The sequence below is a fragment of the Peromyscus eremicus genome, chromosome X, assembly GCF_949786415.1.
Source record: "Peromyscus eremicus chromosome X, PerEre_H2_v1, whole genome shotgun sequence".
NCBI classification, from domain to species: domain Eukaryota; kingdom Metazoa; phylum Chordata; class Mammalia; order Rodentia; family Cricetidae; genus Peromyscus; species Peromyscus eremicus.
The window spans coordinates 109,966,032-109,984,911 of NC_081439.1; the positions used below are offsets into that span (position 1 = coordinate 109,966,032).

Consider the following 18,880-nt stretch of genomic DNA (forward strand, 5'->3'; position numbering starts at 1 on the left):
GGTTATTTTCAGACTTGCAAAAGGCCATCAGCTAAAAAACAAGGTTCAATGCATGTTGTCAAAGCCTTTTGAAGGGTAGCTACAGGGACACATTTTTTTTGGTAGAAAGATCTCTGATATAATTTATGTATTCTAATTAAACTCTGTGGTGACAATAAAAGGAAGGTAAGCATTACTTCACACATTTTGCTAATGGGAAAGGTGAAATATTAATGTGATAATACTTGTCACACAGGAAGACAATGGTGACAGAAGTAATAACACAGCAATGCCAGTGCCAGAAGGGACTCCCTGTTCATCATTTATAGTTTCCAACCAGCAATTAGTTTGCCCTAGATAATTTCAAGGCACAGAGTTGAAATGTACTGCAAAATTTAAAATGTATGGAAGATGGTTGGTAGATTGTCATGACAGAATATGATCGTATCCTTTCTCTAGAAGCACTAGTCCTTCACTCTAATCAAAGAAGGTGTTGATAGCTTTTAAATAGGAGGCTCACTGTAGTGATGGCTACATCAAACTTCGAGATATTGACCATGAGGTTATTATTCATGAGGTTTCATTTGAATGCAGTTTCCATTGGATTTAATTATTTCTTTTTCTTTTTATTCAAATTAATCTTTAGCACGCATTCCATTTATTTATTTATTTGTTTGTTTGTTTGTTTGTTTGTTTTTACATCCTGACTGCCATTTTATATTTTACTACACATGCACCCATGGAGACCAAAAGGGATCATCAGATACCATGAAGCTGAACATAGAGGCGGTTGTTAGTTATCCAGTGTGGGTGATGGGAACCAAATACTAATCCTCTGCAAGAGTAGCAAGCACTCTTAATCGTGAAGTCATGTCTCTCCATCCCTCTACTTTAATTTTTATACTTGGAATTATGTGCTTTTAAATTCACATAAATTACTGTGAAAGTAAAATAAAAAACAAACCGGTATTACAATCTCAGAGCACTGATACTTACTACAAGGTCCCCATTTCCATGAAAATCAAGAGTGAAATGTTTGTTGTTTCTTCTAAAAGAGTATATATTGTTGTTTTAATACTTACTGATCAGCATTTTATCATATGCAAGTAATTGAGGGTTTTCATAAAGATCTCCATCAATATCTATAGTCTGAACTAACTTCTGACATTTTGCTTCAGCACACCTCTTGGCAAACGAAGAGCTGCTGCTATCTTTTGAAATGGCACAGGAAAACAAACTGCCCGTACCTGTTGCATCCCTTGAAGAGCTTGCTGCAGAAGTTTCAGCTGCTGTTCCTTGTTTGGGTCATCTTCCCGGTGGGCTTTGCCTTGTTCTTGCTTGAGCAGTTCTACCTCATTCCGGTAGGCATCCAGCTGCCAACGGAGGCTGTCATTTTCCTCCTTCAGAGCTTCTGCCTGTGATACTAAGGCTAAACAGTCAATGGAAAACGGGAAATGTTAAACTTTATGTCTAGATGTTTTTATGGTACATCTGAGTGCTATGAAAACATGGTACTTTAAATTAATGTGTATAAAAAAAGCTGTTTGATAAGGAATTGTAGGTCAGTTTTAGTTGTCCATGGTAGTGAAAGATGGACACAAAACCAAAAAGTCTTGCTTTCCTAAATGAAACAGGAATTCAATACACAAATATCTTCATTGTGGTTTACATTTTCCAAACCAAATGTAACTATTTGTAAGTACCACCCATTACTCTCATTGAAATGGAGCAAGTGATAAGAGCACTGTAATGATCAAATAGAGAACTAATTGCCGTAAAGAGATAACTGCCTACACAAAAATTTTGTTAAAAGATACATTTAAAAAAAATTGGTATTCACTAATATTATAGAAGAAAAGTAACTGCATAAACCATGATAACATTTCTACTTTCTGCATACAAAAACATCTCCCCTGCATCTTGACAATGAGTAGGAAGCTGAACAAATAGAAAACAAACAACTCTTTTTTGCTTGTTTTTTTGATAGTGTCTCTCTTCACAGCCTTGTTTGGCCTAGAACTTGCCATGTAGACCAGGCTGGACTGCAGCCTTGGTGGCCTGGAGCTTGCTGTGTAGACCAGGCTGGCTTTGAAAATATAGATCTACCTGCCTCTGCCTCCCAAGTGCTGGGATTAAAGGCGTGCACCACCATGCCTGTCTTAAGAACTCTTCTTACTGTCTTCTGAGCACTGAGATGATTCAGCAAACAACTCCTCAAATTAGAGACAGAGACACTGAATACAACAAGTCACATCTAGAACCTGAATGCCATGAGCAGAAACCCTCATGAGAACTAGTGCCAGAGTAGAGAAACAAATTGAATTATTGGAGGCACAGTATGGATAAGACATCAAGTTAAAATCTCAAGAAATGTATACATTGGCTTAATTTAGCAGCCTTTACAATCAAATGTCTTTCTGCAGTTAAAAATATCAAAGACAACAAAATCCAGATTCTCTGTATAATATCCATCTTTATGTGGCTTATTTTTTATAATACCTTTATTGTCTCTTTAAAGACTTTATTTTTTAAAACTATTTCTTTATATAACTATCTATATTCATTTTCTTCTCCCAAACCTAGGTACATTTTTACACACACTGTAAACCATTTAAAGTCTTATTCCATCTAAATCTGCCTTATTGTGAATCTATTGCTTTAAACCCCATCATTACTAGGACTGAAATGGCAGCTTTGGCTGCTGGCTCCGCCTACCTCAGCTTCCCAACATGGCAGAACTATGTTACTGCCAGCTCTGGGAACCAGGCTCTCCATGAACTATAGGAAGCAGTGGGTCTATGCCTCCATTAAAGCAGGGTGTAGCCCAGAAACCTTTTTTTTTTTTAGTAGCAAAAGCTATATCCACCATGCACCATGTTGCGTGGCTTGTAGAAACCTCTGTGTAACTCGGTGGGAATCCACCATGCTGTAGCTCCATCTTGCATGCTGTGAACCTGCCATAGCCAGGGGACACATCATTGTACCTAGGCCCACCATGAGCAACATGAATTAGGAAGGTGCTCTTAGCTACATTTATAATCTCTTCTTAAGCTTTCTCAGATTTTTAGGTGGAAATTCTTGCCTCACATTGCATACCATTTGTTGCTGAAGTTTTCCTGGTCCTGTCCGGCTCCTGTGGCCTCACAATCCTGCAGCCACTCAGATCCAAGTAAACACACAGAGGCTTATATTAATTAAAACTGCTTGGCCATTAGTTCAGGCTCACTATTGACTAGCTCTTACACTTAAACTCTGCCCATTTCTGTTAATCTATATGTTGCCATGTGTTCCATGGTTTTACCCGTGTGCCATTACATGCTGCTCCCTGGACAGTGGGCTGGTGTCTCCTGACTCAATTTTCCTCTTCCCAGGAACTCTCCTTGTCTGCTTATCCCACCTATACTTCCTGCCTGGCTACTGGCCAATCAGCGTTTTATTAAACCAGTGTACAAAAGCATTATTCCACTGCAGGGAGCTCTCCTAGGTCCTCACAGTGAATATAAGAAAAAAAAAAAAAACACCTCTTTCTGCTTCACAGTGGGAGAGGAACAGTTTTTAAGTTTGAAATGCCAGAACATTCTATTCTTAACAAGACCTACCTCCAGGAAAAACTATTTTATTAGAACCTTTTGGAGTTTTAAAATTGCATTAATGAACTGAAGAAAGGGTGATACTTAACTCTAGATCAGTGGTTCCCAATCTGTGGGTCATGACTCCACAAAGGTCATATTCAGATATCCTGTATATCAGATATTTACATTACAATTCCTAACAGTAGCAAAATTACAATTTGAAGTAGCAATGAAAATAATGTTATGGTTGGGGGTTACCACAACATGAGGAACTGTGTGTGTTAAAGGATCACAGTATTGGGAAGGTTGAGAACCACTGTTCTAGACCTTTCCAGACATCTTGTTCCAGTTAAGGGCCTAGGAACAAATTTTAGAAGCACAGGTGAAGTTCACTGTCCATGGGCGCAGGGTTATCTAAAGACTGAGACTTAGGGCTGGGATGCATTTCAGATGTGTAGAGTGCTTACCTGGCATTCAAGAAGCCCTGGGTTCAATCCCCAGTGCCACATAAAACTTGATATTGTACCACACACCTTTAATCCCACCATCCAAGAGGTGGAGACAGGAGGATTAGAATTTTGAGGAGATCCACAGCCAGGGCTACATAAGATTGTGTCTAAAAAAAGTAAGACTTAATCATAGAACTGGTGAATGAGTCTCCTTGTCTCCTCTACACAAACAAAGGTCTATCTGCTAGAGTTTATTATACCCAACTAGTACTATCTGATATTTAACAATAATTTATAAGGACTAATAAATTGCAAAGACCAGTTTGAGAACACAAAGACACATTAAAACTGAGTTAGATAAGGCAAGGATGTTGGTGAAAATAGGCAAATGAGAGGGATAGATGAATAATAAGAGCAGAATTAGAAACTCTAAGGAAGAATAAATATACTAGTCATCAAAAGCAATATAACAGGCAGAAGACCATTGACAGGCCATTAGTAGACTGGACATGGTTGAGGAAAGAATTTTTGAGATTGAATATTTAAAAATGTAAAAGGCTACAACTGAAAACACGCCTTAGCCCATTTAGGATGTTATTTTAAAAAACACACCAAAAAAAAAAAAACCACACCAAAGACTGGGTAGCTTATGCTCAATGGAAATGTATTTTTTAACAGTCTCAGAAGCTGGGCAATCCAAGATCAAAGCACCAGATCTTCTGCATTTGGCAAATGCCTACTTCTGGGTTCATAGGTGGTATCTTTAGTATTATCACACCAGAAAGGGGTAAGGCAGTTCTCTGGGGCCTCTTCCATGAGGATTCTAATGTAAAGCACCTCCCCAAAGTTCCACTACCTAAGTGGTGAGTAGGTTTCAGCATATAAATTTTGGGTTATATAAACATGTAGAAGACAACAAAAGCATGGAGAAAAATAACAGTATATCCAGCAACCTGGTACAAATACAGAAAGTGTAAGCATATATAATGGCAAAGCCAAAAGAGAAGAGAAAAAGCAATCATAACTAAACATTTTCCCAAACCTGTGACATACACAAAACTACATACAGATCTATGAAGTTCATAGAGCATTAAAGATGAATGTACTCAAATCTACTCAAAGTTCAGCAAATCAAAATAGAGAAAAACATGGGATGAGAGAGGAATTGGAAATATTTTGTTATTGTAGGATATTGCATAATCTTAAACCATATAGAAAAAAGTATAACTGATATACTGAGAAAAGAGAAAATATAACAGAAAATGCTTAAAACAATATAAAGAAAAAAAAGTATGGAGGACAAATTAGGAGGAAAGAACAAGGATAATCCAAAGAAAACTGTAGCAAATATGGTAGATATTTATCCAGTGGTACCAATAATCACTTCAAATGTCATACCAGTCAAAAGGCAGAGATTACCACTAGAGTGGATCAAAAAAGTCCCTAGCCATGTATGATTGCACACATCTATATTCTCAGGACTCATGAGTCCATTGCAGGAGGATGGCTTCAAGTTTGAGACCAGTCTGGTCTACAAAGCAATTTATTTTTAAGGAGCAGTCCATTTCTCAAATTTAATTAACAATGCAAGCACTTTATAGAATACTTTCTATGAATCCACACTGTATTCAGTACTTGGCCTTATTTAACCTCACACTGTGAAATAAATAAAAAGCATAGACTAGCCATATATGCAAACTAAACTGAATGAGGTGCTTAGTGTGCCTGCACGCCATTTGTGGTTGAAATACAACCACCAAAAGTATTATCCCCATGACTTATTCATATATGAGGCAAGCCACTTATTAATTGTGATAAAAAGTAAGTTGTAAGCCAGCCAAGGCTACATCATGAGACCTTTTTTTTTGGAAAAATCAAAATAACAATAAGCAAACAAAACCAACCCCCCAACCATACCAAGACTCAGCTATATGAACCATAAGAAATATACTTAAATGTAAAGCCTATATAGATAAAAAAGTAAAGAGAAGGAAGATAATGCCATTTTAGTAGTAATTAAAAATGGAAGTAGCTACATGAATGAAGTAGAAGATTTCCTGTGTCCCGCCCGGCCCACGGTCGGGACAAATCTCTTTCACTTACAGTCCCATAGCAACTTATAAAATATATCACTCAGAGGCTTATATTAATTACAAACTGTATGGCCAATGGCTTAAGTTTCTTGCTAGCTAGCTCTATCATCTTAAATTAACCCATTTCTATTAATCTATATTTTGCCACATGGCTGTGATGTTACCAGTCTGCTGGCATGTTGCTCTTTGGACGGCGGGCTGGCATCTCCCTCTCCTCTCCTTTCTTCTCTCCATATATCTGCTTGGATGTCTCACCTGCCTCTAAGCTGCCTTGCCATAGGCCAATGCAACATTATTTATCAACCAATCAGAGCAACACATATTTCACAGCACAGAAAGACTTCCCAAAATACATGAATTTAAGACAAAGCCAATTCCAGAGCAAGGAAAGTTATCAAGAATTAGGACAGGGGCCTTGTTAAAGGGGCCTGCACTTAAGAAGGCATCACTCTCTTTAATGTGTAATATGCTAACAGAGCTTTGAATTATGTGAAACAACAGCTGAGGGGCTGTAAAGAGAAGCAGAGGAATTCACTAACACCCCTCTATAAGACATGGATGAGGTCAGAAAGCAGAACATCTGGAAGGGCATAGTTGGACTCAATACCCCTATCAATCAAGTAGATAAAACTGACATCTGCTGACTATTTCATTCAAAAAGAGCAAATTACAAATTATAAACTCACATGGACATGTCACTAAAAGAGACCACATTCTAGGTCATGAATTATACCTTAATGTCAAAATGGAAATTATACAATGAGTCTTCTTAGACAACAATGGAATATGACAAAAAAATCTATAATGAAGATAGCTGAACATTCCCCAACACTGGAGACTGAACAACTTAACTTTTAAATAATACATGGGTCAAAGAAAAAAATTCAAACTAAATTGAAATGAAAACACAACTTATTTAAATCTGTGGAGTGTGGCAAAGTGGTGCTTAGAGGGAAATTTGTAAGAAGAAATGGTTATATTAGAAATGAGGAAAGATCTATGGTCAAGTATGAAACTTGCTCTCTTAGGGAACTAGATAAAAGAAGACTAAATTAAATAAGTTAAATATTAGTTTGTTAATAGTTGGCAGTTTCTTATGAAGTTAAATATATACTTGTCATAAAACTGAGTAGTTGTGCTTCTTGGTGTTTATCTAAATGAACTGAAATTTAATGCCTCTCCCCCAATCCTGTGTTTGCATATTTATAGTCCCTTTACCCATAATTGCTCAAACTTGGAAGCACCACAGATTTCCTTTAGTGGGTTAATGGAGAAATAAATTGATATATTCAGGCAATGCAATAATATTTAGTGGTAAAAAGAAATGAGTCCTTGAACCAAGAAAAGTCACAGAGGAAACAAAGGCATGGTACTAAGTGAAAGAAGCCAATTTGAAAATGTTCCACAGTAGCTGATTCCAATTTCATGACATGCTGGAAAAGGAAATACCATGGACACAGCAAAAAGATGAGTTGCTCCCAAAGACTACCAGGGACGAGTGAAGAACAGGTAGAACACAAACTTTAGGGCAATGAAACTATTTTGTATGTTACCACAATGGAAAAGCCATGTTATTACACATGCATTAATACCTATAGAATGTAGTATGTAATACACACACCAGAGAAGCCCTTCTGTAAACTATAGACTTCCGGTGATGATTGGCCAATGAAGGCTCACTGATTGATACAAATACATCATTATGGTGGAAGAGGTTGATTGGGGTTGGCGCAGGAGATTGCCTCTGTAGAGATAAGGATTATATAGGAAGTCTTTTCTTTTCCCTTTTACTGTGAACCAAAAGACAAAAAAAAAAACTCTTGAAGAGATAATTTATTAATAAAAATGAAGATGCATGGAGACACCTACGTTAGATTTAATTATTTATGAGTTTGTGCAAATTTTCAAGGTCAAAATTATAAAGCCTATTTGTAAATATTTAGTCAGAGGATTTTGCATTAATCCAATAAACATTTATTGAGTACTCTCTGTATTCCAGGCTCATTATGACTATGGTAAAAATAGGTGACTCCATCGATCTCCACTGTTTATCTACTACATTAAAGGAAACATTTTCCTTTTTATGGTGTTGGGAACAAACCTAGAGCCTGCATATATGAGGTTAGAGCCTCACCACTGAGCTGTACTCCCATTCCACTTCTTAAAAAGGCCAAAAAATAGGAAATCTGGAAAAGCAGATAGGAAGTTGGACCCAAATTACAAAACTGTGCATTAAGTATTTAAGTACATTAGAAAGCAATGGGACAAAGATGTGGATTTTCTCAGTTACTGTGGGGAGGTATTTTTGGTTGGTAGAAAGTAAAAGAAAAATAATGAAATAAAACAATTAAAATTATCTATTATAATAAATGATGGAAGAATCTAGGTTTCAAAGGAAAGCTTTCAAGGCCAGGAAATATGTGGCAGCCATGATTACTGCAAGCAGCCCCTGGAAAGGCAATGCTTGAAGCTATGAGAGTGAGGCTAAAGATGCAATGGAGATCTCAGGTGGTTTGAGATGTCAGGAACATGGAGTGCTCATTTAGGAAAACTACAGTTAAGGAGCAGAGCCGGCCCAGGAGAGTGACTGTGTGGGCTGCAAATGGCAGGATTTAATATCTGTCCTGTTGGCTTTTGCTCCTTTTGCTCATATCTCTGTTCTTAGTGGAAATAGCATCATCCTGTAGACTGGCTGCTCTCATGAAGTCACCAGGGAGAAAGAAAGCCACTATTCAAGCATTCCTCTCTCTGCTTCCTGTTTACTCTGATGGGAACAACTCAGCTATGCCTTCTGTGTCATGATGAACCCAAATCCCCAAAATCTTGAGCAAAAAGCAATCTCTATCCCCTTAAAAGATGGGTTACATACAGGAAAAATACTTGTTTTTAGGCAGAATCTCAAAGTCCAGAATGTCCTTGAACTCACTATGTAGCCACCTATGATCTTGAACTCGTTTCTCCTGCCCCTCCTCCCAAGTGCTGAAATTACAGGCATATGCTACCATGTCTGGATTTAAAGAGAACTCTATCCTGAGACTAAGACTTATCTCATTCCCAAAAGGAATCTGCCTTTAGGGAGAACCGAGTTTAATTAAATGACTTGAACCTAAGAGTATTCCTGGAGTTATTAGGCTATGGTTAGACTGGCTACCTAAAGCAGAGAGTGGTACTGCAATAGAAAGCCTTTCTCAGTTTCCACACTTGTTTTCAATGGATGGTTATGCAATTATCTTGATATAGTAGCTTTAAATCTCATATTTCAATTTATCAATTATAAAAGACCTTTTTCAGGGCAACACATTCATTTTGTGTGTGGTTTTTATAACTGATTTTAATTACTTCTGTATCCACACAGATTTTATGTCTTTGAAGAGAAAGCCATTACACAGAGACTTGCATTGTCAGATCTCTAAATATTATCTACCCATGCCATCTCCCAGTGGCTGAGATACTGTTCATCAGGCATTCACAGCACCAAGGGAAGACGACATAAGTGATTCATGTAATGAACACAATGGTATAGGGAAAGGGACATTAACCATCTGTCTAACGGAAGAAGCAATGTTTGGTTTGGTTGCTGGATCAGTACCAAGGACAGTGTCTCAAGCTGGCATGGGCTGCATAGGCATACAGGTTCCTCTGTAAAGTGTGACTACAGATGGACAGTTGTTTGTTTCTGCTTTGCTTTGACTATCAATTTGGTGATCTACATGGCTCAAAATAAAACAGTAACATTCCATTTCCCTCCTTTTGTTACTTCATGGACTACAGTACCACAGGCCAGTGGTTATGCTCATGTTCTACATGTCACATGGAGATAGATGCACGACTGAGGAAAGGGCAGAGATTCAGGAGAGTGCTCAGAGGCATAACCTGTAGTTGAAATGTGAAAATGTTTTCCCTGTGAGAAAATGAGGAGAAGAGTGCTTGTGTCCTGCCTGAGGGAAAGGGCTTGGTGATGAGCACTGACAGAAGCAAGAGCAGATAATAATCTTCTCAGTTTATACCCATCACTGAGAAAACACCCCAAACAAATACACAAACAAAAAACAAGGTAGTGATCACTGATAATGCTGAAGGGGAGCTTCTCTACAAAATGTATTTCCTACTCTCTGAAATTAAGGTTTCTGTCATTTAAATGAGAACACAAAGTCTTTCCTTTCACAGACTTCATGTTAATTGGGCCCATTCCTGAAGTTGGAGTCTTTCATACATGGCCAGAACACTGAAATGTTCAATATTACCTTTGAGTATTATGTTTGTATAGTTAAACTTACAGTCTTGATACTGTAGAGCACAGTATGGAGAACGTATTCCTATTCTGCCATCATTAGCATTCAGCTTCTCTTTTCTGACTAGTCCCTATGTGGGAAATGTTTTTCTTTATGCCAATTGCTTCTTAGATCTGAAGGCTGCCAGTTTCTCCTGACAATATGAAAATATGAAGGCAGCTGTGAACATCTCCTCCTAGAGGAGCCACGGAAAGCAGAATCTCAGACATGTGTCTGTACAATGAAGAACCAAAACAGACTTTTGTGCCATTAAAAATATTGGATGGTGTAAAGGAAACAAACAAGCAAGCAAGCAAGTAAACAAACAAACAAAACCAAATAAGAAGTGCATTCAGTGATTCAGCTACTCTTGGAAAGCTTTATTATAGCAGATACTAAAAAATGTTACAAGATGATAGAAAGAAAATGTGCAACATTCCTCTCAAGCCTAAACTAAAAATTGGAGCCCTAGCAATTCTCAAAGGGTAATAAGCTAAAAACAACAGACAGGGAGATCACCTAAGTACAACCTATAGAGGTGGCTGCAAAGTGGTTCAGGCAAAAATCTCAAGTGGTTTCCTTGATCTTGTAAAGCCTTATTCTCTTTGCCTCTCTATATGTTATTATCTCTCTCTACCCAGTCTTCTGCCAGCATAGATGCATCTGGGACATCATGGTTCCCCTCTATAACACATACATCCCTCTGCCAAATACTGAATCCCCATTGGTCAGTTGCTTCTTTGCCCTTCATCACTCTAAGATTCTGTTCTCCTTAAATCCTTAATCTCTTGGAGTGGCCAACTTCATCCAGTTAGTTAATTGTTTTTTGGATAGGTTCTACTGTAAACTCCTCAGTACCTTATATTTCTTCAGCCTCCTGAAAACCTTTGACCAAGCTGACCATCCCAGTCTGTAACTCATGGTCACTTGACTCAACTTTCTCTCTGCTCTTTCTCTTGGGCCTCAGAGGACTTTTAAAGGAAGTTGTGGAACTAGACAGATTAATATGGAATCACGTTAGTCCTTGCTGATGCAATCTCACAACTCTTTTTTCTTCCTTCCATGCTTCCTACAATATGTACTCAATATCTATTCCTTGCTTTTCATGGTCTTATTTCTAAATAGCCTCTGTGATTAATGGATGACCAATCTCTTACTGTATACAGAAGTCTGGGCTACATACATACTTTCAGCATCCCTCTCTCTCATCTCACAGAAAATTCTTGTTAGAATGTAAGCTTCTTCTAAGTTTGAGTCCCTTTTCATTCTTTCTTCTAGGACTTCATTTCCACAAATTCCCACAAATGTTGCCACATCTTCAAGTATTGAAGAAGTCACATTCTTCATTAACTTTCTTCTCTTTTATTGAATATAAAAAATCAATTTTAAAAGGGCATATTTATAATCCCAGTACTCAAGAGGAAGAGATAGGAAGAGTACCTCAGGTTTGAGATCAACTTGGGCTACATTGTGAGTTCCAGAGTAGTTTGGGCTACTCAGCAAGACCCTGCGTCCCCATGCCTTCTCCCTATCAACCCAAACCACCACCACAACACAAATCCTTTATTTCAGTCCATTCATATAAGCTCTGTTCTGTGGATCACATTGTGTTCCTCCCTGCCATCCCAAAGAGGCTGAATCTGTAAGAATGGGATCTTGCTTAGTAACAGGGCATTTACAGAAGTAATCAAGTAATTATGGTGTAGTCATTATGGTGGGTCCTAACCTTATGATTGGTGCCCTCACAGAAAGGAGGAATTTGAGCAGGGAGATAGACATACATCATGTGAGCATAAAGGCAGAGATTGGGGTAATATATCTCTATGTCAAAGAATGCCAATGATTGCTGCCAAACAGCCAGAAACTGGGAGGAAGCATAAACAGATTTTGTCTCAACAGTCTTCAGAAGGAACCAACTCTGCTGGTACCTCCACCTTGTGTTCCTAGTTTTAAGAAAATAAAGACAATATATATGTTTTAAAACACAACTCTATAGGGCAGTGGTTCTCAACATTTCAAATGCTGCGACCTCATGTTGTGGTGACCCCCAACTATAAAATTATTTCGTTGCTACTTCATAACTAATTTTGCTACTGTTACAAATTGTAATGTAAATATATGATATGTAGGATATCTGATCTGTAACCCTCGTGAAAGGGTCATTCGACCCCCAAAAGGGGTTGTGACCCACAGGGTGAGAACTGCTGCTACAGGGCAGTAGAGACAGCTCAGCAGTTAAGAGCACTGGCTGATCTTGCAGAGAAACTGGGTTCAATTCCTAGTACTCATTTGGCAACTTACAACCATTTGCAGCTCCAGTTCCAGGGAATCCAACACCCTCTTCTGGCCTCCATGGGCACTGCACACATGTTGGGCACAGATATAATATCTATGCCAGCAAACACACATACACACAAAATAAAATAAATAAAAATGACTGCCTAAGTCTCCCATTGTATGGTACTTTGCTATTCTGGCTCTAGTGAACTAATACACTCATCTGCTCCCCAGTCTCTCAGACTAGAGAAGAGGCTCATTCAATGATCTTTACTTTTCTTCATCTATACACCAGCCTTACACTAAAGCCTTTTGAGTCTATTTCTTTATGAATGACTCTAGCATCTTTAATCTTACATTTCCATTGTTTTTTTTTTCTTCTGTCATTTTTCTCAATCCTAGTGCCATCACTCAAGCCAGAGTCTTCATCATTTCACAACTCTATTCATAAAACAGAATCTGGCTGGTCCCTTTTTTTCTAAAATGATCTCCTAAAATGTAGATTTCATGATAGTTTCATCATAGTAGTGCTATGGCCTGATGTGCTTATGGTGCCATATTGCTTACTATGTTAAATACGAGCCTGGTATGTATTCTCCTCTGGACCTTAGACTTATTGTGCCTAACTTAGTCTTTTCTCCCCCAACACATATCATGCATGCCTCTTTCCATCACTGAATCCCTATTCCTTCTACTTGCCCATACCATCAGGATGCTCTTACTTTTGTTCTTTCTATCTAAACCTGTTCCCCTTTCAAGGCCCTGAGCAATTGTTACTGGCTGTGGCTACTTGGGATCACTCTGATATCTCTTTCCCTGGCTGGATTCTAATCAGTACTCTAGGTTAGCAACAAGTAGCTTTTTAAATTTATGCAAATTTATTTATATTTATATTAATATTTCTCTAAGCTTTCAGGCCATCATAATAATTAATTGGTCAAATTCTTAAAGTGAGAATAATGGAAAATAGTTGATGGGGAGGAGTAAACAAGGAAGAGAATATTTTGGCTAGAACAATCAAGGAAAATCTATTTCATTGTTTTTCAAATGGTCCCTGGACCACCAGAATCTAAATAATTGAAGTATCTGAAATACCATTAAAGACCTACTGGGTCAGACTCTCTGTATCTCGTAAATATTTTTTAAATTTTCATTTTATTCAGCTTAATTGGGGCATGACTAATAAAGAATTATATATACTCAAGGTTTACAATTTTTTTCCAGAGAAATACGCTTTGTACAATGATTTGTATAATCTAATTAGTATATTCACCAGTGAACAAAGTTATATGGGGGTTGCTAACCTTTTTTGAATGTCTACTCTCACAGCAAATTTCACATATAAAATACATTAATTATTGTAGTGACAGTAGTACACACTGGATCTCTAGAACATGTCATCTCATGATCTACAGCTTATACCCTCTACTATGATTTTTAGGTGGACCAGTCCTGGTAACCACTAATCCAACTGAAGAAGACAAAAGGGGTATGTAGAGAATACCCTCTTAGCTCTTCTGTTTACAAGGTACATGATTAACAACAGATTAAAACAATTTCACAATATCCACTTTGCTCTGATGGGATTTCCCTCTGTTGAATAAATGGCTGTCTTCCATTGCAAGTACTGTACCACAGATATTGGTTAAAGCAGGGTCTCTGGAAGAACAGAAATTCTGTGGCACTCCAAGGTAATGTAACGACTTTTATTTTGTTTGAGAAGTAAAAGATAACCAGGGAAGCACTATAGGCCCCTGGAATTCAAGTTGGGGGAGCACAGTGAGGGAAAACAACAATGTGGAGATCTACTTGCTTAAGCTTTTAATTGGAAACAAGTGATAGCTAAAACATATAGCTGATTTAGATAAAAACTAAGGAGACTCTTGCTGGCTCACGTCGAGCAGGATTTCTGCAGTTGAGTACTACAGAAGCAAGATAACAGAATTAGATACGATCGAGGGGAAGAAAAATGCACAAAAGTCCTTGAATTAAAATGAATTGAAACCTTCTGGGAGAAAAGCTATTTGGTAAGCTCCATTAAGTCTATTGTAGATAGCTTTATTTGACAAAGCAGCATCCTGGCATGTGGAACAGGAAAGAAAATAGCTATAAGATGATCTGTCAGGGAGTTTCCAGTCTCTGAACGAATAAGATTCTGTGCAGTAGCCAATACAGCTTTTAACTCAGAAGAGATACAGAAGCAAAATGCAATTATATATCCCTAGTAAGTGCATTCAGTATGAATTTCCCACACATCCCTCACCTCCCCCAGTCACTCCTCAAACTCTACAATCCATCATGTGGATGCTCAAAATTAGGTTGCATTTATTCCATTCTAACAATGTACAAGCAGTGTATATGATGCTGGAGATACTGAGGTGGAGGCAATACTATAAGTCATAATTAATCTGCTCTAATATATCTTAGTGAAGCACTTAAATAAATTGGACAGCTCCATTATTATTATAGTCTTTTCTTTATTTTGACTATAGATTTGTAGTATTCATTTGCAGCAATTCAATATTCTGAAAATGCTAACCACTGCTTATAAAGTATCTAGTACAGACAATAGTTGGTATGTTTATGGATCAAATGTATCACAAAAATGGAGAAAATTCCATTGCAATAGCTAATGGATACCTTTAAAAAGTCTGACTTGATGTTTTTTTTTTCCTGTAAGAATTTCCATTTATGGAGTGAAGATTCTAAGACTCCTTATATGAGACTAGAACCTCTGACTTCAATATGGGAACTGGGAAATGCAAGTTGGAGTTTTGGTCAATCAGTATGTCCCCCTACCACATGACCAAGACATTCAATTACTTAATATATTTCCAGTGTTTACAACTTGCTTGGCATGTAACAGCTATGAAATGACTGGATGAATCTGACTAGAACAAAATCCAAGTTAGCTGTTATGCTATGGAAGATAATTGTCAGTGAGGGAAAAGAATCTCCCAGATCTGAGACTAGAATTCAGATATTTCAAATTTAGGCCCAGTGGTTTTATGATTTTAAAAATATGTATGTGGTATATAACATGTGTGCAGATGTGCACAACCACATGTGTACATAGACACCAGAGAAGGATGTTGGGTGTTTTGTTCTATCGTTTTCCAGTGATCTTGTGTGCCCCCAAGCCCCTACAGTGCTGGAGTAACAGACATCCATGGCCATGCATGTAGCTGTTGGGGATTTGAACTCAGGTCTTCATGTTTGCCAAAGCAAATGCTTTTACATACTGAGCCATCTCCCCAGCCTAATGCTTTTTTATACTGCACTTTCCTATAATTGTTTGCAATGGTTTACCTGAAACACTGTTCTGGTGGCAGGTATTCAGTCTTGTGGTGCTCTTCCATCCACAGTAATTTATGATTAAACTAATGGGTAAAGTGTTGTCTTATTGTTTATGAAGCTTACCCTATAGGCCTACTGGGTATCAACACCACAGTTTCTGTTTTACTCTGAGTTCCAGATTATACTAGACTAGAATAAAAGCCTCCACCCAGACAACCATTTGTGGACTCTGAGTTGGTACCCAATATATTTGCTAAGTACCTTCAATAGTTATTTATTTCAGATATTTATTACTTTGTAGATTTTAATTTTGCTACTTTACGGAAATATTTAATTTTTCTACACTAAAATCCAAAATCTTATCTAAAATTGTTACCATGTGTGCACGTGTATGTAATGTGCATGTGCATGGACACATGGAAGTAGACATGAATGCTGGGTTTCCTCCTCCATTACACTCTACCTTATGTTCGGTAAACATGGAGCTCACTGATTGGCTGGCCAGCAGGTTCCAGAGATCTTCCAGCCTCTACCTCCTCAGAACTGGGATCACAGGTGTGTGCCACTGTACTATCTTTTAATTTTTTATATGGATGCTAGAGATCTGAACTTAGGGCTTTATGCTTACATAGTAAGCACTTAACTGACTGAGCCATTTCCCAGCCCCTAAAAATTCTTGACAGTTTCTCCTAAATTATATCATCAACTTTGTATTCTTCTGTATGTCCTTTGCTATATATAGTTTGTTAACATTTAAATAATATATCTATCTGTTACCTATTTGGGTAGAATGTATATATAATCTAGCATTTATGCACATGTTTCCTCACAGTTGAAGAGAATATTAATAAATCCAAATCAAATATGGAACAATGATGCCTCAATGTCCAGTGGGGTTTCTAATTTTTGACAAAAGCGCACATTTTAAATTAGGGACTTCAATTGAAACGGGGATATATGAAGAACACAGAAAACCCTATAGACACAGGTTTGATATTAACAAGTGTTTACTCACATAGCCCCATCAATTTTTTTCTATCTGGTGTGCAGTCTGATAGGCTGATGTATACACCATCTTACCTTGTTTTAAAAGTTTGAAAACATTGCTACTGCAAGTAAACAAACCAGAATTATCATTACCTGATTCCTCCGTTTCTTTTGTTTCTGTTGTTTCTTCTATTTCATCGTCAGACATTTCCATTTCTTCTTCTCTTCTGATTCCCATTAATTCATCATTATGAATGTTGCGGATTTCCTAAGGGCAAAAGGCATGCTTTTTAGGGGGAGACTTTTAAAAATGTTGAGGAAATGGACAGAGGTATGAGGACATATTAAAAACCCTCAGGGTGCTCTTAAACAAAAAGGCAATGGCACACTGAGACTAAACAGTCTCATTAAAAGGCACACTTGGCTTTTACTTATGTGGAGTTCTGGAATATCCCTTTAGAGTTTTGTCATTATACTTTCCCATGTTGGTTCCTTTAATTTTGCTGCTTGTTATTTCCTCTCCAATAGCTTTCCTGAACAGAACTCTAAACCAAGATTTTGTAGTTTTAGAAAATACAGCAAAAGTGGCTGTTAAGAGTAACCTTCTACCAGACTAACTCTCTCATGGTCAGTAACTATAATGTTTGGACAAAACAAAATATGTAACTATTTGATATTATTGGACAGTGAACAAATGCAGGCATATTATGAAGAGGAATTGGCATTTGGAAGATTCAACAAAAACCTATAGACAAATCTCCCTGCTTTTAAAAAGTCTCTTAGTTTGAGAGCAGATCAGAATTTAGTCACAGGGCAGCTAAATTTCTAGTAGAAAACCCAAGCCTTGGTGGCCTAAATAATTGCAAGAGAGTGGTTAATGGAAGAGCAGACACTGGAAAGTAAGAAGGGAATCTTAGAAAGAAGAAATGTATTTGTGTGTGTGTGTGTGTGTGTGTGTGTGTGTGTGTGTGTGTAGGACAGAAAGGAGGAATGAAAGGAGAAGGGAGAGAGGGAGACATATATACATACATACACACACAGATTCTTTACAGTCTATATATAGAATCCTTTGAAAGTTTTTCATGCTTTCTCAACCAAGGAAGCACAGAGAGTCCAAGCAGCCTAGCTAAGGCTAAAGGAGCTATACTGTTATTGGAACTGCTATCCAATAGATAGAAACTTCTAGCTTGAATAAAAAAATTAAATTGATCATTTAAGCAAAAGAAGAAAAAGTGAACATTTTGTAAGAACATATGACAGTCCATATTTTTTTTTATTTTTTGTTTTTTTTGAGACAGGGTTTCTCTGTGCAGTTTTGGTCCTTATCCTGGATCTCACTCTGTAGACCAGGCTGGTCTCGAACTCACAGAGATCCGCCTGGCTCTGCCTCCTGAGTGCTGGGATTAAAGGTGTGCGCCACTGCTGCCAGGCAAGAGTCCATTATTTTACACAATAATATTCATATCTAGGATAACCATCAAAATCACTGGACATCTCAGGAACTAGGTTGAGATTACATTTTCCAAAAAAAGAACAATAAATGGAGACCAACCTTGGAATGATCCTCCTGGTATAAAGGAATTATGCTCATATTTAAAAAAAGGTAGGGAATCTCATCAGAAGGTCAGATACTTTAAAAATAACCCACAGATTCATTTAGCTTAAAATAAAAAGAAGACGAGTTTTTTGTCTGGAAATAACGAACAAAGAAACAAAAAGTTCCTTTATTTTCAACATTAAACACAAGTTCTTATTGTAGACCTTTATGATGTTATTGCCATTTCCTTCCACATATCTTTGTACAGTAAAAATTTTAATGACATGATTTTTTAACATTTGGTGATAGGATTCAATCAGCATAACAAAAATTTAATCAAGAAATACTTAATGTGAATAATTTTTTACCATAGAAAGGAGTAGAATAATGAGCGATTGATTAGGTGATAAAAATCACT

At 37.4% G+C, this 18,880-nt stretch overlaps 1 protein-coding gene across 1 annotated transcript in view; it reads right to left on the reverse strand.

The window, feature by feature from the left end:
- Positions 1-18,880, reverse strand: part of Enox2 (ecto-NOX disulfide-thiol exchanger 2) — a 282,945-nt gene that overhangs the window by 13,540 nt on the left and 250,525 nt on the right. Inside the window, exons 10-11 of the mRNA XM_059250208.1 lie at positions 17,079-17,193; positions 1,227-1,408 (exon numbers count right to left, since the gene is read on the reverse strand). Coding sequence (XP_059106191.1) covers positions 1,227-1,408; positions 17,079-17,193 — 297 coding nt within the window. The remainder of the gene's footprint in view (positions 1-1,226; positions 1,409-17,078; positions 17,194-18,880) is intronic.